General features: G+C 39.4%; 1 protein-coding gene across 2 annotated transcripts in view; it reads left to right on the plus strand.

The window, feature by feature from the left end:
• The window catches only part of LOC137281229 (uncharacterized), a 56065-nt gene that overhangs the window by 29989 nt on the left and 3497 nt on the right, over positions 1–22579 (plus strand). Inside the window, exons 2-8 of one of the 2 annotated variants that reach the window (XM_067812366.1) lie at positions 15868–16007; positions 16924–17007; positions 18074–18171; positions 18312–18648; positions 19829–19935; positions 20759–21095; positions 21357–21908. In XM_067812366.1, the coding sequence (XP_067668467.1) occupies positions 16935–17007; positions 18074–18171; positions 18312–18648; positions 19829–19935; positions 20759–21095; positions 21357–21908 (1504 nt within the window). In that variant the 5' untranslated portion in view covers positions 15868–16007; positions 16924–16934. Of the gene's footprint in view, positions 1–15867; positions 16008–16923; positions 17008–18073; positions 18172–18311; positions 18649–19828; positions 19936–20758; positions 21096–21356; positions 21909–22579 lie in introns of those variants that run through there. The other variant, XM_067812367.1, reaches the window with a different exon arrangement.

Here is a 22579-nt window from a genome sequence, read left to right on the forward strand (position 1 = left end):
CCAATTGAGAATGTGTGGGGAGTCATGAAGGACAGAATAAACCAAAAGGGACTGAGAAATATTGAAGATATGAAGGCCGAGGTGGTCCAATATTGGGATACCCTATCACACGATTACCTACAAACTTTAATGGGTGGTGTGCCTAGGCGTATTCAGGCATGCATGGCTGAGCGAGGAGGTCTAACAAAGTACTAAAACAAGACTGAGACTGTAAAAGGATGATGTTTTAACATGTTTATGTAAGTAAAACGCCAGACGTTAATAAACGTAATGAATTACATGACGCAACATGATTCTCAATAATTTCTGGGAATACTATAAAACTTCAATATTATTTTTCATATCCTGTTGGAGATCATAATGGTCTTGTATATAAAACAAGACCCGACGCGCAAGGTGCATCATAGACATTTCACCGCCTATCTCCTGCTGGTGTTTTAGTATATGGCAAATTACAAGGGCCACAGCATTTCCATAAAACATGTTTCCATATTGCGTGGAAGCAGTTCTTTTATAATTTCAGCCTCTGACTCGAAATACACAACGTCAATGTGAATGTTCTGATAGCGATCTTCCCCAAATCCACAGCAGTAATATTTTCTCACTGAGTTCTTGCTCTCTAATATTCATCGACAGTGCCATCTGCAATACAGCATATGTATTGTCTTCGTTAAAAGAACATTGATGTTTAATGAATATGCGTTACAATTGTTGTTAGTATTCAGTTTCATTTTCAGATTCTAATGGAATGTCTGTCAACAATATGTCTGTCGTCTCAACCGGTTGCCTAATACCGTACACTTCTTTATTTAACAAATCTTTCATAATTCTGTATGAAAGTTCTTGAAGCGTTAATAAAATCTAATTCTTTTCAAACTGGCCGTTTTAGTTTCAGGCTAGAGAATAGTGTACGATATTAGGAGAATGTATATTTCATTTCGTCACAACCGGTTGCCTAATACCGTGAACTTCTTTTTTTAACAAATCTTTCATAAATCTGTATGAAAGCGTTATATTTGTTATTAGTATTCAATTTCATTTTCAGATTCTAATGGAGTGTCTGTCAACAATATTTTACACTAATTACCATAACGGTCTTCAATAAGATAACCAAATTCATGTTAATTAAAGCTAGAGAATAGTGTACGATGTTAGGAGAAGGTATATTTTATTTCGTCACAACCGGTTGCCTAATACCGTACACTTCTTTTTTTAACAAATCTTTCATAAATCTGTATGAAAGTTCTTGAAGCGTTAATATAATCTAATTCTTTTCAAACTGGCCGTTTTAGTTTCTGTGTTCACTTTATGTACATATCGCAATCAATCAAGGTAACGAAGGTGTGGCTTGCGATAATCTCGGGTGCGAGCGAAAAGAACGTGCAGGCAACTTAACCAATAAAAATCTTTCGTATGATCACGTGATAGTTGACCGATTGCGAGCTTGTTGCAAAAACGTCAAAAAACTGCTAAAACATGACGATCAGCTCATTCCACCGCCTCGCTTAGAACTGCTATTTCGCGATATATTCATGCAATACAATCAGTTATGACTATACCAGGTACGGAAGAGTATTAGGGCCACAGTGAAACATTTGTTTAGTCTCGTTATCTCCTACGTAGGAGATACTATCACATCCGCAGGACTTATTATCTCCTACGTATGGCTTACTGTCTCCTACGTAGGACTTAGTATCTCCTGTTGGAGATGCTCTATATATTTTAATACACATTAATCTGAAATGGTCAACTTGGTTCACCCAGACACGGAAACCATTTCCTTTTTGACTGTTTCAATCACTGTTTTAGAGTTTACAGCCATGTGTTTCATTTACTCTAAGAGTCTCCTGTTTCCTTCACCATTAGACTCTTGTGTTCAGCTATACTACCCATCAAAAGTTTAGGGTCACTAGTGTAAATGTAGTCGTATACTTCAATCAACTGTTCTAAACTAGATTTTGCAAAATAGTCCATACTGTTTCAAGGCACTGTTCACTACGGCGGCGTATTAGGGCCACGGTGAAATTTTTTTATGGCGTCACTATCTCCTACGTAGGACTTACTCTCTCCTACGTAGGTGATAGTAAGTCCTACGTAGATGATAGTAAGTCCTACGTAGATGATAGTAAGTCCTACGTAGATGATAATAAGTCCTACGTAGGTGATAGTAAGTCCGAGGTAGGAGAAAGTAAGTCCGAGGTAGGAGAAAGTAAGTCCTACGTAGGTGATAATAAGTCCTTCGTAGATGATAGTAAGTCCTACGTTGATGATAGTAAGTCCGAGGTAGGAGAAAGTAAGTCCTACGTAGGTGATAATAAGTCCTACGTTGATGATAGTAAGTCCTACGTGGATGATAGTAAGTCCGAGGTAGATGAAAGTAAGTCCTACGTAGATGATAGTAAGTCCTACGTGGATGATAATAAGTCCTACGTAGGTGATAATAAGTCCTTCGTAGATGATAATAAGTCCTTCGTAGATGATAATAAGTCCTACGTAGGTGATAATAAGTCCTTCGTAGATGATAATAAGTCCTACGTAGATGATAATAAGTCCTTCGTAGATGATAATAAGTCCTACGTAGATGATAATAAGTCCTACGTAGGTGATAATAAGTCCTTCGTAGATGATAATAAGTCCTACGTAGATGATAATAAGTCCTTCGTAGATGATAATAAGTCCTTCGTATATGATAATAAGTCCTACGTAGATGATAATAAGTCCTTCGTAGATGATAATAAGTCCTACGTAGGTGATAATAAGTCCTTCGTAGATGATAATAAGTCCTACGTAGATGATAATAAGTCCTTCGTAGATGATAATAAGTCCTACGTAGATGATAATAAGTCCTACGTAGGTGATAATAAGTCCTTCGTAGATGATAATAAGTCCTACGTAGATGATAATAAGTCCTTCGTAGATGATAATAAGTCCTTCGTAGATGATAATAAGTCCTACGTAGATGATAATAAGTCCTACGTAGATGATAATAAGTCCTACGTAGATGATAATAAGTCCTTCGTAGATGATAATAAGTCCTACGTAGATGATAATAAGTCCTACGTAGGTGATAATAAGTCCTTCGTAGATGATAATAAGTCCTACGTAGATGATAATAAGTCCTACGTAGATGATAATAAGTCCTTCGTAGATGATAATAAGTCCTTCGTAGATGATAATAAGTCCTACGTAGATGATAATAAGTCCTTCGTAGATGATAATAAGTCCTACGTAGATGATAATAAGTCCTTCGTAGATGATAATAAGTCCTTCGTAGATGATAATAAGTCCTACGTAGGTGATAATAAGTCCTTCGTAGATGATAGTAAGTCCTTCGTAGATGATAATAAGTCCTACGTAGATGATAGTAAGTCCTACGTAGATGATAATAAGTCCTACGTAGATGATAGTAAGTCCTACGTAGATGATAATAAGTCCTACGTAGATGATAGTAAGTCCTACGTAGATGATAGTAAGTCCTTCGTAGATGATAATAAGTCCTACGTAGATGATAGTAAGTCCTTCGTAGATGATAATAAGTCCTACGTAGATGATAGTAAGTCCTTCGTAGATGATAGTAAGTCCTACGTAGATGATAATAAGTCCTACGTAGATGATAATAAGTCCTACGTAGATGATAGTAAGTCCTTCGTAGATGATAATAAGTCCTTCGTAGATGATAGTAAGTCCTTCGTAGATGATAATAAGTCCTACGTAGATGATAGTAAGTCCTTCGTAGATGATAATAAGTCCTACGTAGATGATAGTAAGTCCTACGTAGATGATAATAAGTCCTACGTAGATGATAGTAAGTCCTTCGTAGATGATAATAAGTCCTTCGTAGATGATAGTAAGTCCTTCGTAGATGATAATAAGTCCTACGTAGATGATAATAAGTCCTACGTAGATGATAGTAAGTCCTTCGTAGATGATAATAAGTCCTTCGTAGATGATAATAAGTCCTACGTAGATGATAATAAGTCCTACGTAGATGATAGTAAGTCCTTCGTAGATGATAGTAAGTCCTTCGTAGATGATAATAAGTCCTACGTAGATGATAATAAGTCCTACGTAGATGATAGTAAGTCCTTCGTAGATGATAATAAGTCCTACGTAGATGATAGTAAGTCCTTCGTAGATGATAATAAGTCCTACGTAGATGATAGTAAGTCCTACGTAGATGATAATAAGTCCTACGTAGATGATAGTAAGTCCTTCGTAGATGATAATAAGTCCTTCGTAGATGATAGTAAGTCCTTCGTAGATGATAATAAGTCCTACGTAGATGATAGTAAGTCCTTCGTAGATGATAATAAGTCCTACGTAGATGATAATAAGTCCTACGTAGATGATAGTAAGTCCTACGTAGATGATAGTAAGTCCTACGTAGATGATAATAAGTCCAACGTAGATGATAGTAAGTCCTACGTAGATGATAGTAAGTCCTACGTGGATGATAGTAAGTCCGAGGTAGATGATAGTAAGTCCTTCGTAGATGATAATAAGTCCTACGTAGATGATAATAAGTCCTTCGTAGATGATAATAAGTCCTACGTAGATGATAGTAAGTCCTACGTAGGTGATAATAAGTCCTTCGTAGATGATAATAAGTCCTTCGTAGATGATAGTAAGTCCTACGTAGATGATAATAAGTCCTACGTAGATGATAATAAGTCCTACGTAGATGATAATAAGTCCTACGTAGATGATAATAAGTCCTACGTAGATGATAATAAGTCCTACGTAGATGATAATAAGTCCTACGTAGATGATAGTAAGTCCGAGGTAGATGATAATAAGTCCTACGTAGATGATAGTAAGTCCTTCGTAGATGATAATAAGTCCTACGTAGATGATAATAAGTCCTACGTAGATGATAGTAAGTCCTACGTTGATGATAGTAAGTCCTACGTGGATGATAGTAAGTCCGAGGTAGATGAAAGTAAGTCCTACGTAGATGATAGTAAGTCCTACGTGGATGATAATAAGTCCTACGTAGGTGATAATAAGTCCTTCGTAGATGATAGTAAGTCCTTCGTAGATGATAGTAAGTCCTACGTAGATGATAGTAAGTCCTACGTAGATGATAGTAAGTCCTACGTAGATGATAGTAAGTCCTACGTAGATGATAGTAAGTCCTACGTAGATGATAATAAGTCCTTCGTAGATGATAGTAAGTCCTTCGTAGATGATAATAAGTCCTACGTAGATGATAATAAGTCCTACGTAGATGATAATAAGTCCTACGTAGATGATAATAAGTCCTACGTAGATGATAGTAAGTCCTACGTGGATGATAATAAGTCCTACGTAGGTGATAATAAGTCCTACGTAGATGATAGTAAGTCCTACGTAGATGATAGTAAGTCCTTCGTAGATGATAATAAGTCCTACGTAGATGATAGTAAGTCCTTCGTAGATGATAATAAGTCCTACGTAGATGATAATAAGTCCTACGTAGATGATAGTAAGTCCTACGTAGATGATAATAAGTCCTTCGTAGATGATAATAAGTCCTACGTAGATGATAATAAGTCCTACGTAGATGATAATAAGTCCTACGTAGATGATAATAAGTCCTACGTAGATGATAATAAGTCCTACGTAGATGATAGTAAGTCCTACGTTGATGATAGTAAGTCCTACGTGGATGATAGTAAGTCCGAGGTAGATGAAAGTAAGTCCTACGTAGATGATAGTAAGTCCTACGTGGATGATAATAAGTCCTACGTAGGTGATAATAAGTCCTTCGTAGATGATAGTAAGTCCTTCGTAGATGATAATAAGTCCTACGTAGATGATAATAAGTCCTACGTAGATGATAATAAGTCCTACGTAGATGATAGTAAGTCCTACGTAGATGATAATAAGTCCTTCGTAGATGATAGTAAGTCCTTCGTAGATGATAATAAGTCCTACGTAGATGATAGTATGTCCTTCGTAGATGATAATAAGTCCTACGTAGATGATAGTAAGTCCTACGTAGATGATAATAAGTCCTTCGTAGATGATAGTAAGTCCTACGTAGATGATAATAAGTCCTTCGTAGATGATAGTAAGTCCTACGTAGGTGATAGTAAGTCCTACGTAGATGATAATAAGTCCTTCGTAGATGATAGTAAGTCCTACGTAGATGATAGTAAGTCCTACGTAGATGATAGTAAGTCCTACGTAGATGATAATAAGTCCTTCGTAGATGATAATAAGTCCTACGTAGGTGATAGTAAGTCCTACGTAGATGATAATAAGTCCTTCGTAGATGATAGTAAGTCCTACGTAGATGATAGTAAGTCCTACGTAGATGATAGTAAGTCCGAGGTAGGAGAAAGTAAGTCCGAGGTAGGAGAAAGTAAGTCCTACGTAGGTGATAATAAGTCCTTCGTAGATGATAGTAAGTCCTACGTTGATGATAATAAGTTCGAAGTAGGAGATAGTAAGTCCTACGTAAGTGATATGTCCTACGTAGGAGATGTTAAAGGTCACGTGCAACGTAAAACACTACTTTGCAGATTCTGGTACCTTTCGGTATGCACTTACCGAAACAAATCATTAAAAAAATGCCAATTCAGCCTATAAAGTTGAAACAAACGCGATGAAAAAAAAGCCCGGGAAATCGGAGTTCAAACGTTTCACTAAATTCCCCCCAGCGCTGGGGGAAAACTGGTTTCAACAGCTGTGCTGCGCTGCGTCCATAACGCATGCGCAGTGAATAGGTTCGCGGAGCTTGAAACAGTATTCATGCCTATCGTCTGAGGTCGTGAGTAGTAGTCTAATCTTGGTTGTGTACACAAACAAGTAAATAATCTGCTCGTTACGTAAAACAACTTGTTGATTGTGGTAAATAGTCTCTGTCACAGAGAAAGCTCAGTGTCTGGTTTATTCACACCTATATGTCTGTCTGCCTGTCTGCTAAAGACAGCATGCAATACACAGCTTCAGTCACTGACCACGTGCAATTTGAACTTAACACCTATCAGACTATACGACATAAAGAAAATAAGTTGATTTATGACTCGTGCACCCGAGTCCCGTGTCTGCCACATTATGTAATTAGGCACGTGTGATACACATGACATGTTTTTATGTCTGTGGGTAGCAAACAAACTACATTCATTTTTTTCGGATGACTGGACCTGACGTAAACTGGTGCAAACTCTTGTCAGTTTCAAGTCCTGCTTTGTACTTGGACGAATGACAGATTCCAGCCACGCAGTAGTTTACCATCTCTACTGACATGATTTCTGACTGGATCGAGCGCAAATTCAGAGAACATGTATTTTCCAAACCCAACATCTCTATATACACTCTTCATGCATAACTACGTCTTTTCGTGTATATGATTTTGTTTGACAACAGTATATGAATCCATACTGAAACGACGCATCAAGTACACAAAAAGAAGTTGTTATCCATAAAGAATCTTACTTCCTTGTGACTGGCTATACTTCTAAAATGCCCATCAAACAGATCATCTTTCTGTACACTCAATGAACCCTCGGCATATCAGCAAATGAAACAGCCAATCGGAAGCCGTCGTTACACTTGAGTGCATATCCACCCACTTTGACTGGGTTCGGTCTCCCGAGGGCTTCGTTTCGGGGGAAGTAAGCCCAAGTACAAAATATTGCACTTTTGAATCGCGATTGTACGCTTATAATTGTGTTTATTTGGGTTTTTTTTAAAGCAGCAATGTGTATTATATGTCATGAATAAGTGATAAATGTGTTTTAATTATGTTTGATTGTTTGGTTGCATGTGACCTTTAAGTACTATGTCCTACGTAGGAGATACTAAGTAGTAAGTCTTACGTAGGAGAAACTAAGTCCTACGTAGGAGATAGTAAGTCCTACGTTGGAGATATTAATTATTTTAGACACCAAAATAATTTTTCATCGTGGCCCTAATACGCTTCCGTAGTTCACACATGAACTGATGTATAACAAAACAAATGCGTAACGTTGACAAGATTATTGTCATGCGTTCAACAAACTGATTCAACTCGGTGAAAAATGGCAAATTCTTATCAAAACCTTACACCAAAACGCAGCAGGTCACATGCACGATATTTGCACATGCTTTTCAGCAATTTGATGAATCATCCTCGTGCAATTAATCTGCATAAGGTTTGCAGTTGTTTCCCCCATGTTGGTGGAGCAATTCATCTTCGTTGTAACCATGCATACATATATAACATATAGTGGGTGTTTTAAATGAGTCTAGACTTTTGATGGGTAGTATACTTGTTGCATATTACTTTCATGTGTTGGGCCGACTGTTGTACTTTACTGCCTCGCCTTCCGTTTGCCCTATTGTTACGCGTTGCAGTTACATTTTTCTATTATATATATTTCAGTGGTCCTTGCGCATTAGTCATGACCTGCGTGCACAGACGTGTCTATCGGTGGCAATCCACGCGTACTTATATTCTTATACTTATACAAGCAACTATAATGACAATCTTTTGCCTTGTTTTAATTCCGTATTGCTTTACGCCGCATTCAACACTTTTCCACTCGAGTCAAGTCACCTTGTAAACGATTACGAAAAAACAAACCGCAATCGAGCGTTATATCTGATCCAGCCTAGGAAGAGCTTTATTCGGTATTTATGGCCACATGACCAAGAGTACATTGTCAATTAAATGAGCATAATATAGCACATGGACAGGTGAACAAGTTTATACGGGTAGACATATTTTCAGGTAAATTGCAATATTTGTTAGTAGTTTTACGTTCTTTGTTGCAAGCAACTGAGTAAACTTTGATCTGGTTGGGGATATAATATAAAAATCAGGCATGTACATAGAACGTTGTTGTGAGTAAAATGGACATACGATCAAGAAATGATACTCATCTTGTATTAAATTACAGTTACATTTATCACATTTAATTATTCTATTATAGCGACGGTGTTGAATTTTAAGTTTATGACTCATGCATCTGAATTTAAATAAAACACGTAAAAGATCTTTTTCGTAACAAAACTCTGATATATATTTTTCAGGTACAGATTTATATGATGAGTAATGATTTAAGAATGGCTAAGAAGTGATTTTTGCATACCAATTCTGGAAATCTATATCTTTACATCTCTGTTTAAAAACATTAATAAAGCTTGTTACCTCGCCACAATCTTGCGATAACCACACAAAAGAAAATCCAGAATGAAATAAAAGTAAACGTACATGGGATACCCAATTGTGACCACCACTGTCGTCATATCTCTTTAGCAGTTGATAGCATGCCTTTGGGATGCGATAACTTTCCATATTCAGGAGTCTACACCAGTATTTTATACAACGGGTGAAATACTGCACACAAAGGTGGCTTCTACCCGTTTCACCGAGTACAATATTTGACGATACATTTTTGCTAACACGGAGGTATCTTTTGAAATAATAGCTGTGCATTTTTTCAATGTTTGCACGATAAGTAAAGCCCCATATTTCTGCACCATAAATTAAAATTGGTGCAATTTTGCTATCGAATATAGTGGATGCCACAGACAGAGATATACTTTGATATGTCTTGAATAGAGAAAAAATAGGAAATGAGGCCTTCCTAGCTTGTAAAGCTAATGTTTCACATGCTTTAGACCAGTACAATTTCGATGTAAAAACAATGCCAAGATATTTATAATGAGGTAAAACATTCATGCTTGTACCGTCATAAATCCATTTTTCGTTTTTACGAAGGTAACCACCATTCCTGAAAACAATAATGCTGGATTTATCCAAGTTAACCTCTAAACCCTATTTGATACAGAATGAATTTAACGTATCCAGTTTTCTTTGTAGACCTATTACTGTGTCATCGATAAGAGTGACATCGTCTGCAAATAACAGTAAATGTATATCATTCATTCCATTTTTCACAAATATTCCTCGTAGGCCACATGTATTCATTTCATCAACTAATTCATTAATAAAGAAAATGAATAGAACAGGACTTAGAATGCATCCTTGCCGTAGTCCCGATGATGTCGAAAATACGTCTGAGCGCACACTACCAATTTTCACAAAAGCAGATACCTTATCATACATACTTTTTAAAATTCGTATTATTTTCCCATGTATACCTTTGGAGATAAGAGCATATAGAAGCTTGTCTCTGTCTACATAATCAAAAGCATTCCGAAAGTCTATGAAAGCTGCGTAAAACCGATGTTTCGGTTTTCGTAAATACTTTTGGCATAATGCTTGCAGAACAAACATATTATCAACTGTTGAGTAATCAGGTCTAAATCCAGCTTGACATTCATGTAATATTTTGTTCAGATCTAGCCAGATACGGATTCTGGTTTCGAGGATAGAAGTGAATATTTTTCCCATTACATTTAACAGAGAGATTCCACGATAGTTTTTTGGTCCCTGAGTACTTCCATTTTTATAGAGTGGAATGATCAAGCCAATATTCCAGCTATCAGGGACAATGCCGCAATCTAGAACAGCATTAAACAATATTTCTAGGTAGGGAAGCAAACATTGGGCATGTTTAAAGAATTCGGGTGGTGTACCATCAATACCCGGGGATTTACCAGATTTTAACGCTTTGATCGCGTTATCTATTTCTGTTCCTGTAATTGGTTCAGATAGAAAGTCAGTATTGTTACATTCCGCACAGTAATCATGCTGTGTCAAAAATTCTTCAACATTCTCATTGAACTCAACATTTGTTTCCCGACATGCCGGGTTTAACAGACTCTTAAAATATGTCACCCACGTGTCTGTTGTAATTGTGTTACTTTCATTACAAGTGTTCAGTAGAGATTTTATCTTATGCCAGAACTTCTTACAGTCACCACTTACAGCTGCACTCCGCATCTCATCAGCAATACCACCGTTAAACATTCTACTTTTATTTCTGCATAGGAGGCGAAAGTGTCTCTTTGCTTCAATGTATCTGTTTAAATTTTGTTTTGATCTGTATTTGCGGAACATATTAAGCCGGTAAAACTTACATTTTTTAGAACCTTCGCATTCTTCATCGAACCATTTTGGTTGCATATTCTTTGCTTTCGGGATCTGATCATCACGACATTTAAAGTGACTACCTACACAGTGTAGAAACTCAACAAGTTTCTCGGTGGCACCATTGATATCAGAATGGACTAGATCAAGGAACTCATCTAATATAGAACGTGCTGTATTAGACGCTACAGACTCATTGAAGGTGTCTAAACCACCATTATTCCACCTGAACTTTACGAGTTTTACACCCTGTACATGACGATCACTGACCACTTGCGGATTTCGCTACAATACTCGATGCATACCTGTATAATGCACGATATAGGAAGGTGGTCAGAGTCTGACCGCGAGTGGACAAACATATCCTGAATTAAGTAGAAACAATTGGTGGACGCCAATATAAAATCAACAAGGCTTGAGCCATTATTGTGTAATACATGTAATAGACCCAGCTTCGTCGCCTTTTTTCCTACCGTTAACTACATGTATACCCCATACCTTGCATACTTCTAGAAGAGCCAGACCATACATATTTACTGTAGTGTCTTGTGTTGCTCTAGTCTCCCTGAAGTTGTCGTCACGATACAAATCTGATAATGGTAAGAAGTTCAAATCACTATTATCTTCCAACAAAGAATCATCGCTTGTGCCCACCCTCGAACTGAAGTCGCCTAGAAGTATTATAGGAATATCATCACCATAATCTGCTCTAATAGCAGCTAATTTCTTATCAAGCTCATCAATGCCATTAGAATCTGGGTCAACATAAAGTGGGGATCCTTCTGGATGTACATAAAGGAATCCTACTCTTAAAGTGGAAAAAGACGCTATTTTCCCAGCTGGGATATATCCTTTGGAGAACCTTCGCAAACACCTTTCTAACATAAACAGCCACACCTCCAGAGTAACGACCATACTTCCGTAACCGTTTTGCAGGTGCTACATGACACATAAATTCTGTGAATAGACTATAAAGCGCAGTGGAATCGCTTTGCATCGTTTCTAAAAGACCAAATATATCAAACTGTGCACAAAACTCCATAAATGAATTACCTTGTGTTCAGCTCAGTATGTAGGTCACGGCCGAGTCCCTACTCTGTAACAGACGCCTCCTGGGTATCCAGCCTAGCTTCATATGAAGACCAAAAAAAACTTTCTGAGGACGTGTCATAACGAGAATTATTACCCGCGTGGTACTTCGTAAAGGTGTTTCATAACAAAGTGTTATGACACATAGTTGCGTGTATGTTGTCAGGTCTGCACAGTAACACACAACATCAAAAGACGAGCGGTGCTCTTGTATCTCTATCACTGCCACTGTCAGACGCATCCGTTCGCGTCCTCCCACACAAACATATTGTCACTGCCATGCCTGGCGTGGTTTCTTATGAAGGGGTCAAAAGCACTTCCCAGACTCTGAACACAATAGGCTTGAAATCGTCTTCGTTCGAGGTTGTAGGCTCTGTTTTCAGACCCAATTTTGGGTGGAGTCTTCAAACATAAACGTCGAATCTCGAAAAGTGGGAATTCCAAGCCGAGATGAGAAGGTGTCACTGGCATCCTGCGCTAAGCGTCGCCGAATTATTTACAGTAAGTCGCCCTCCGATGAAGAACATTAAGCTCAACTATTTGAGACATACAGTTCCCTGTTATTCACATTCATCTTTGCTGGTGAGTTTGCCGCTCCTAATTAAATGCTCCCTGGAGTCTTCTTCTTAGGAAACACTTCTCAACATGACGACTAGCCCGACAGTGATGGCCGACTGACGTTCATGCAAGATTTAGGTCACGTAGTCAAGTTCAAAATATTTACACTTCACAAGTGTTTTGATGAATTACATTACTGCTTTTGAAAACAAATCCTCAAGTGAAAGGAATTAAATTTTCATTACGACTTGATTCTGTCTTAATTTGTTTATTTTCTCATAATTTTGCGCCGTATAGGAAATACATTGCCTCTACGCAGCGTACGTTTTCCTGGAGTGAAGCGGTTGACATTCCAATCACCAATATGATGTATTAATCCGCGTTACATGGTTCTTTATAGGAAAGCAAAAGATATTTTCACTTCTTTGAACGTGGGTAATAAATAGGATACAAAACCCATATCAAGTTTATGTCCCTCGTGAAATACTTTTGGCTTGTCACTCGCTAGAGCTCGTGACAAACCAAAATTTTTTTCACTCGGGTCATAAACTTGATATGAAAGGGGAAATAAAGCTCGTGACAAACCAAAATTATTTCACTCGGGACATAAACTTGATATGAAAGGGGAAGCTCGTTTAATATCCTATAATTTCACCTCGGAAACTGTTCCCCATCCTCTGTGTGAGTGCGTGCGTGAGTGCGTGAGTGAGTGCGTGTCTATACCCATAACTGTAATTAGATCAAGGTCCACGTCATCGAAACGTAACACACACACACACACACACACACACACACACACACACAACACAATAACACTGTGTAGTAACACTGCGTTAGTGTCATAAATAGGCACTGACGTGCATTCCTACTATCTAACGTCCTGCATAACCAAACATATCTCAATAACCACACTTCATATAATCCGAACCTTTAAAAGGATATATACTCTTCAAAATAAGTTGAGGAATCTGAACTTTCAATTTGGATAGGAACTGTAAACTTTAACAAACGTTTCAATGACAGACATCTTATGAACGCACCACCATTTCTGTCTATTACCACCCCTAAACACAACGCATGATATGCACGTGCTAAACGCAGTAGCCCCATATACGTGCATGGGGTCCCATTCTTGATTTTGACGTTTTTTTCAAGAAGGTCGAGAAATCAATTTGAACATTAAATTTGACTCTCATCTTGCATCACACTTTTGCTTCTAGTGTTTGTTTCTAGTGGGTCTTTTATTGTTTGGGGGTTTTTTTTGTTTTTTTTAGGAGGGGGGTTAAATGAAAATAGTATGCATGCAAATTACATGGCATCCACCACTCATCTTTCAAAATACATTCCGTCCAAATAATTATGGTTGTTGCACTCTCAAAACATTCAATCATATCATATCAACATTGATTGGCTTCGATGAATGTCCTAAATATGTTTAATCGTAAATGAAAAAAATGAAGATCCCCTAATTTATTTTAAGAGTGTATTAAGTACTACGTGGCAGATAGTATGTCCTACGTAGGAGATAGTGACACCAATTATTTTTCACCGTGGCCCTAATACGCTTCCCTAACCAGGTGTTTCCTAGAATCATGGAGTAAATATTTCCGGACATTACACTTGCTATATCATCGTAAAAGGGAAAAGATATACGGTTCATGTACCAGCGTGAACGTTCCCAGTGAAGGTGAAGGCTACACTGGTTAACGGTCTCTAAGTGTAACAGCAACACGTATGGCTCACATCGCGAATACGACATGCGCTGTCAGTTTAAGCTTGGACCGTCAGGATCAAAGCACCTAGCGGATTAGTGAAGGGAAGATACGTTCAAAAAGATCACCCACTGTGAACAACATTTCGCATTATAGTGGATTAATTAATGTACAAACGGGTGCCAGTTATATTCGGTCCATTGACGCAATTTCCATAGGCTAGCATGTTATATCAGTGCAGCATAAATACTATTCATGAAGTGAGTTCTAGCCAAGATACATAGTGTTCTCTAACATGAACGATATGCAGTGCTTCCATAGGCCGCAATGGTGGAAATCCTTGTCGCATTTTCGCAGAAGTGTTTCTTCATTGAACACAAGCTGAGATGATCACAGCTGGTGACTGTCTAATCTCTGTTAGAAAAAAATACAGGTACTTGTTTGAAAGATAGGTGTCGTTCTGACGCAAATCTATCAGGACTTCCTCAATCACAAATCTGTTTGTCTGAATCCTGAACACTCCCTAAAGGACTAGACGGATCATCAATTGCAGAGCCTCTGTATTTAGTAGGGCTCATAGTCCGTAATGGCCATCTATGATTTTCATAACAGTTATGAAGCTGCACACTGTCCCAATAGCTTGTATGCACAAGCAACCCGTTAATTTGACCATATTTGTTGGGAAGTGAAACTGGATGGGGCCGAAGAGGTTTGCATGTAACGGTCTTCCTTCTTGTTCTGAATCACCCTTGTAAATGGGAATGAAGACATCATCTTCTGTTAAGTTCGCATACACCCAGTTATCAACTAATAAACACAGTGGGCAGAATAGAACTTTCAAGAACCACGAAACATCGGCAGAGTATGACATAACATCAGAACTGGCCAGTATAACCACTAAATACAAATGTAGTGGCTGCGTCAACACGACACTTTTGCTTCTTATTCCATATGAACGTCTGTGAATATATCCCACACTGATGATGTGTAATACAAGGTCATGTCTGGTACAAGTGAGTGAGTTTTGTTTCACGCCACACTCAGCAATATCCCAACTATATGGCGGTGGTCTGTAAATAATCGAGCCTGGACCAGTCAATCCGGTGACCAACAGCGTGAGCATCGATCTGTGCAACTGGAACCGATTGCGTGTCAATCAAGTCAGCGGGCATGACGACCCGATCCAGTTAGTAGCCTTTTACGGTCTGGCTCAAAGTAAGAAAATACGTTCCTTTCAGGTATAGGGAGAGTTCAGAGCCCATCTGGCGCCACATGCTATCCAACAAAAAGTATTCAATAGAATGTAAAACAATACAAACAGTTCTGTTACATCTAAGTCCTCATTCGTGACGTCCTTCTATGCAAAAATATATGATCCGTTCCGTAACAGACTGACATTAGCTTGCGTCAAGTGGTTTAGATTTCAGTGGATCGTGGCAATTCATGGATTTGGGAACCGGAAAGCAATATATCACAACGAACATTCAGACTGATTGGCACTGACAACCACGCATGTTTGATACACAGGGTGTCGTGTTTCAGGAGGTTGGTGTTCCAGCAGGTTACACAGCTCGTTTGTCACATCACGGTCCCGGATGGTCAGTGTATAAAGCAATGAAATGTGACAGGTGAAACATTCAGCTGTCGCCATCTTCACAGAGAACACCTGGAAAAACGTACAGGTACGCAACAAACATCCTAAGCACATTCGAAATTTGAAAATATACAGGAAAGTGTGTGTTTATCTAACTGTAACTTTGTACAAGTGTACTATATGTTTAATGTGTGGAGAAATGATATCAATATAGTGATGAGGTATGTAAGTCCAAAAACTTTCAAGTATATGTAAACTTATCAGGCTTTCAGTTTTAATTTTGGCTACCTTTTCTTACAATCGCCAGTAGCTGAAGGGAAGGTGTAAATCAAGTTGGTGTCCATATAGGTAGCAAAGGAATTAAAGTCTCCAAGATACCTAGTATGGTGATCTACCTTCTGTTGTTGGCGATCTATAGCCTGTTTTTATATTGCATTGTCTAAATAGTGATATTAGTTTTAACTTTCCGTGCTAGTTTTAGTTTTAATCCAAATTGTGATATTCTAGCTGTTTACTGTCCTTCGTCGACATATTTTTACAATATGCATACGTTGCATTTAAATATTCACGATATTGCCGTTGTGACGTTACATATTAACTCACTAACTTACAGTCATGAATGCGATTTATGTATGCTCAACAAAACAGGTGAAGGAGCACTCCAATACTCAATACTTAAGTATTACATGGATCATGATATGAGCTAGTACATACGGAATGTTTAAACCTGGGGCGGTGCTTAACCTATTTTGTTGACTACATGACGAAACTATTCTATGGATCACTCTTTGTGTTATATACCCGTTTACAGATGTTTACATCATTGTTATTATCTGATGGTGTCAAAGAATGAATGGCCCGGTTATGTTTGCAATTTAGAATACTGTCATTCGGAATGTTTTCATCGTGAAAGGGACTTCATAAAGAATACTGTTTAGCATTTTTCATACATGGAACTCATTACGTCAGTGACCACAAAACTCAACAACCTGTACTTGTTGTAGAACTTGGGAAGATGGGGAAGATGCTGCTGTTGTCAATGATGGTGGCTTCTCTGCTGCTGTCATCTACGGCCGACAGGTGTCCCCGTGAGTGTTTCGGATAATCCTTCTTACCCACCGTGACTCCCCAGTTCTCAACACAGGTCATAGACAACCAAGGTTTAACATAGGATAATTAACGATTGTTTTGATATAACACATAGCCGTTGTACTTTTCAATGACAGAAAGGTCGATTGAAATTTATTCTCGTATTGTAACATGAAGTAAATTTGCTTGAAGTTGTGGCAGAAGCTTTTCTCCTTTGCACAATCAGTAATTACCAGATTGCGATCTCAATTTCCACAGTACAATAACATTGATTACAAATGTCGATCGGATCGACGAAAGACGACTGCTGGAACACAACACCGTTTCATTAGCACAGTAGGCGGTGGGGTAGCCTAATGGTTAAAGCGTTCGCTCGTCACGCCGAAGACCCGGGTTCGATTCCCCACATGGGTACAATGTGTGAAGTCCATTTTCTGGTGTCCCCCGCCGTGATATCGCTGGAATATTGCTAAAAGCGGCGTAAAACCAAACTCACTCACTCACTCATCAGCACAGGTGTGGTCAAAGTACTTCTCAAGCTGGAAATAAGCTTCACATTGCTGCATGTGTTAGAATAAGTTTGACTACAGATGAACCGACGTCCACGCCTTGTCTTTGCTGTCTTAATGCGTACATACCCTTCCTTTCACTTTCTATCCTCGATAACCTACAATGGAAGCTGTCAAAACCGGCATGTGTCCAATCCAGCAAGGTTTCAACACTAGCTTACACTCTCAGTCCTGTTTGTGGGTTGAACATTTGTCATCAGCTCTACAAATCCGGCAAGTTGTCTTAACTGGATTATTTCTTCAGTCCCAATGAGTGCCGATTTTGACAGCTTCCTCTGTAATTGTTTTACTACCATTTGTTGACAGATTTTACGACAAAACGTGTACGTGTATTTATTATTAAAGTATCTGTTATTATAGTCTCGATATGGCTACAATATTGCCGATGTGACTTCAGTCTCACTCCAGAGGAAATGCTTGAAATGTAAGCATGAAATATCCTTCCACCTTATGCAGATGTGATTCTTATGACTAAGTCTTACTGCTTGTGATTCAGCCTACGTGGAACTGGAGACTACCACGACGTACAGCTACCAGTTCCTTCACCAACAGGGAGTTGATGTGAGACACGGAACTACATCATTCAAATTTCAGGTACATCAGGACTAACGTCATATTTAGTCATTTTTGCAGACGGAACGTCAAACCACCATTTTATGCTGAATGATTGTTAGAACAGCAGTGAATAAAGCTTGTTTCGTCCGAGTTGATGTGCTAATTAAGTTTTCTCTCAGGTCCGCGCGTCAAACGATGTTCATGTGGCCCTGCTACAGAATGATGGAGTAACCAGTCGGAACATATACGAGATTGTGATCGGTGGATGGCGTAACACCCAGTCAGCGATCAGAACAGGCATGCAGCACGCTAACAGGGTGACAGCTCGCCACCGACCACTCAGTGCAACTCGTTTCCGTGATTTATGGATTTCTTGGGATGATGGTGTGATCTCCGTTGGAACTGGGACGACTGTTGGCTTTGGGCGTTTCATGTCGTGGAGAGACCCCCACCCTCACCCCATCAGGTACATCGCTGTGTCCACTGGATGGGGATCAACGGGTCTGTGGCATTTTAGTAAGTAGTTTCGCTTTGTTATAGAGGTGTCCACGTGTATGACAAGGAACAGATACATTGTATATTGTTTGACTGCAGTTTCTCAATCATCAATATGTTTCACTCTAACATGAGCCAAGCATGTTAGGTTTCCAGCACTCAGTTACGGAGCAATAGTCATCAGTTCCAATATCAGTGTTCGAAAGCAACTTTTGCAGGAAGTAACAAGTACTTGCTACTTGGTTTAAAGATAAGTAGCAAAATCCCTTACCTGGTGGCAGCAATCTTCCGTATTGCTTCCGTTAATAAATATTACCGATCATGATTATATTCATTTTCATTTTTCATTTTGACAGCGAAGGAAAACACGATGATTGAAAAATTTGTCATGAAATCATCGAACCTTCGTTTTGACCGATCTACATTTCATACGAAAACACAAACATAAAGTAGATCATATGATCAATTCTTGGCGTGTTCAGTACTTCTGCATATTTCTACTTATTGTGCCAAAATAATGCCTTTACTTCTACTAGCAGGCTACCCGTGAAGGTACTGGGCAGAATAGGTCTTCAGCAACCCATACTTGCCATAAAAGGCATCGGGTGTTCAGGCTCACTGACTAGGTTGAAACATTGCGCAGCTCGATGCTCATGCTGTTGATCACTGGATTGTCCAGTCCAGACTCGATTATTTACAGACCGCCGCCATATAGCTGGGATATTGCTGAGTGCAGTGTAAAACTAAACTCACTCACTCACTCACTCTACTAGCAAGCGGCCTTTATTTACCTTTGTAATCCAGTAAATGACAGTGATATACACATGCGCATGAGCGCTGTGTTGACTGGTTCTGTCGCAAGTATGCAAGATTTGTGATGCGTAAGTGACCAACAAAAGCTCCGACTGGCATTTTTAAATGAAAATACTAGCATCGGTATGTTTGCGCGTGAAAGTGTTCAAATCAACATCTATCCTTTGAAAATGACGGCTAACCGATCACCGTAAATGGTTTCACTGGAAAAAACAGGCAGCAAGTTGTTGGTACTGTGTTTGTTTTTGTTTTTGTTTTGCTTATTTTTTCAGGTAGCAAAATGAGATTATGAATGGCATTTGCTACCTCAAAGTATTAATTTTTAGCCATAACTATACGTATATGGATGTTCTTGGAGTACAGAATGCCAACTGACCAACATTTTCAGCTCCGGTTTTGGATGTCTCACTAAAGACGGGTCCAGTTTACCACTACCAGTCTCTTCACAGTCTGGGTGTGAATGTGGCGCCTCAAGTCACGTCATTCACGTTCCAGGTGAGCCTCATTTGCTATTTTCAGCTAAAAATTGAATATCCATGTTAAAACAAATCTGGCCTGACAACTATGAATTGATACGGCGGTAGGCATTGCTGCTAACGCTCTACGGAGTGTATGCTTTGACATTTATGCCAATAAATTCCATATATGATTTGACCCGTGAAGATCGATCCGGGTCCTCAGCAACAAATACCCATACCCATTGTAAGAGGCGACTAACAGGATCGGGTGGTCAAGCTCGTGGCATGATAACATCCTCTTCCAACTGCGTAGATCGATGTTCACGCTGTTGATCACTGGATTGTCTGGTCGAGAGTCGATTATTTAAAAGACCGCCGTCAGATAACTTATTATTTTTATGGTACGTAAGTCCCAAAACATTTTATTGTAATATATTTGGGTTTTTTTAAATAATGGCTAAATTTCAGTATAATCGCCAGTGGCTGAAAGGATAATATAAATCCAGCAAGGGTACGTGCAGTTAGCAAATATACTGTAAGTCCCCATGGACCCTAGTATGGTGATCTGCCTTCAGTTGCTGGTGATCTATAACCCGTGTTTTGAAATGTATTGTCTTCTTTCATTAAACTGTTTTAGTTTTATGTGCTAGTTTTATGCTCATATATGTCATAGTCTAGTGTTTTATTGTCCTTTGATGACACTGTTTTACGTCCTCAATTTATTGATTTTGGTATTGATATAAATCAAATTGTTCTCGTCACGATATAGTTGCAGTAGTGCCGATGTGACGCTAAATGTTAACTCACTCACTATTATTATAATAGATTATAGGTAGTAAGGGTCATTTGTTTTCTCTCAGGTCCGCGCTGAAAGCAATGTTCACGTGGCACTGCTACAAGAAGATGGAGTAACCTGCAGCAACACTTACGAGATTGTGATCGGTGGATGGAAAAACACCCAGTCAGTGATCAGAAAAGGCAGGCACAACGACCAAAGGGTAACAGCTCGCCACCGACCACTCAGTGCAACTGAGTTCCGTGATTTCTGGATTTCTTGGAATGACGGTGTGATTTCCGTTGGAACTGGGATGACTGTTGACGTTGGGCGTTTCATGTCGTGGAGAGACCCCTCCCCTCAATCTGTCAGGTACATCGCTGTGTCCACTGGATGTGGATCAACTGGTCTGTGGCAGTTTGGTAAGTGGATTACCTTTGGCAAAAGCACCAAACTCGGTGGTACCTGTGAGTTAGCTGGGTGTATGCCTCGTTCTTGAGTAAATTCACAGAGTGCGAGTTGCGGACTACCTTACACAAAACATGTTGATGAAGAGCTAGAAAGTTCAGGCACTCTACAGAACTGCTCGTGCAGGGTTCAGTATCATAACCATTGACCAGAACTTGTTTTCTTTAAGATACGAGTACAACATCATAACTGATCGTGTTATGTTCCTGTTACAGAGCGCAACATTCCATTAGTTTGTATGGAAACGGACGACCACTATCATCCCCTCGAAGATCTCGGTTTTGACCTCAATGGAGGAACAGCCTTCACTTTCTGGGTAAAAGCTAGAAGTGACGCTTATATCGCATTGCTTAGCAACAGACACAAATACGATCATGGCGTCATCGAAATCGTCATTGGAGGCCAGGGAAACACCGAGTCCGTCATTAGAGACAGGAGTCAAGGACCAAGTCGTGCACGTACATTTGAGCGCTTCACGCAACCTTTTGCAAGCAAGCACCTGGAATGGTGGAGTATCCCTGACGGTGATACTTTCGTCAGGGGTGCTGGCAGAGACAATCGTGCGTGTGCACATGTGCACCATACTCCACTTTCTGGAAGCAAGCATCTGCCATTCTGGATAAGCTTCAGCGGAGATACCATCGCCGTAGGTGCTGGCAGAGAGGTCGGAAGACGTACTTTCCTGTCGTGCACACACCAATCATCAGCACAGATTAGATATGTGAGCGTTGCCACTGGAGGGTGGTCTAACGGAAAATGGCTCTTCTGTAAGTAAACGATCTCTCGGCTTATGACGTATCTGACATAATGTTTGTTGTTTCACATCAGACATAGTTACCGGAAGAGGGAGGGGGACTCTATGTCCCTAAAGGAGCTTGGTTGTTCCAGCGTAGTTGTAGAACACTGATGCTCTAAGTCCGTAGGAGTCTGTGTTATTAGGTTAGTTGTTCTTACATGCACATGTGCCCTGTGAACCGTAGCATTCATGTACCCGATCAGCAGGCAAGTATATACACTGAAACATTGGATTCATCAATATAAAAACTATGCTGAGTCGAATAAGAAACTTCAGAGTCTTTTTACAGGACACTATAAAAGAACAAGAGATGGTAAGATGGTGAAATCGGTATTATGTCATTGCTGAGATCTGTGTGATGTACTCGATACACTGACAGTGCCACAGTTAGTTCCATTAGGGTCCAAAGGAGGTGATGTTGGACCCACAGCAGATGTTGACGTTGATGAAAGGGCGTCAATATTGGCCCACGATATGGACGTCAAGAATGGAGATTGGAAGCCCGCAACCTATTTCGAATGGTCTGCGACGACAGTCGACCTCTAAACATCTCAGCCCCGGCAGAAGTCTGTCACGTTGGTGACGTAGGACGATTTGACGGTCTTCTGCTCGTGGCGTCACACGTGGACGACCCGACCTTGG

The sequence above is a fragment of the Haliotis asinina genome, chromosome 4 (assembly GCF_037392515.1).
Source record: "Haliotis asinina isolate JCU_RB_2024 chromosome 4, JCU_Hal_asi_v2, whole genome shotgun sequence".
Classification (NCBI taxonomy): domain Eukaryota; kingdom Metazoa; phylum Mollusca; class Gastropoda; order Lepetellida; family Haliotidae; genus Haliotis; species Haliotis asinina.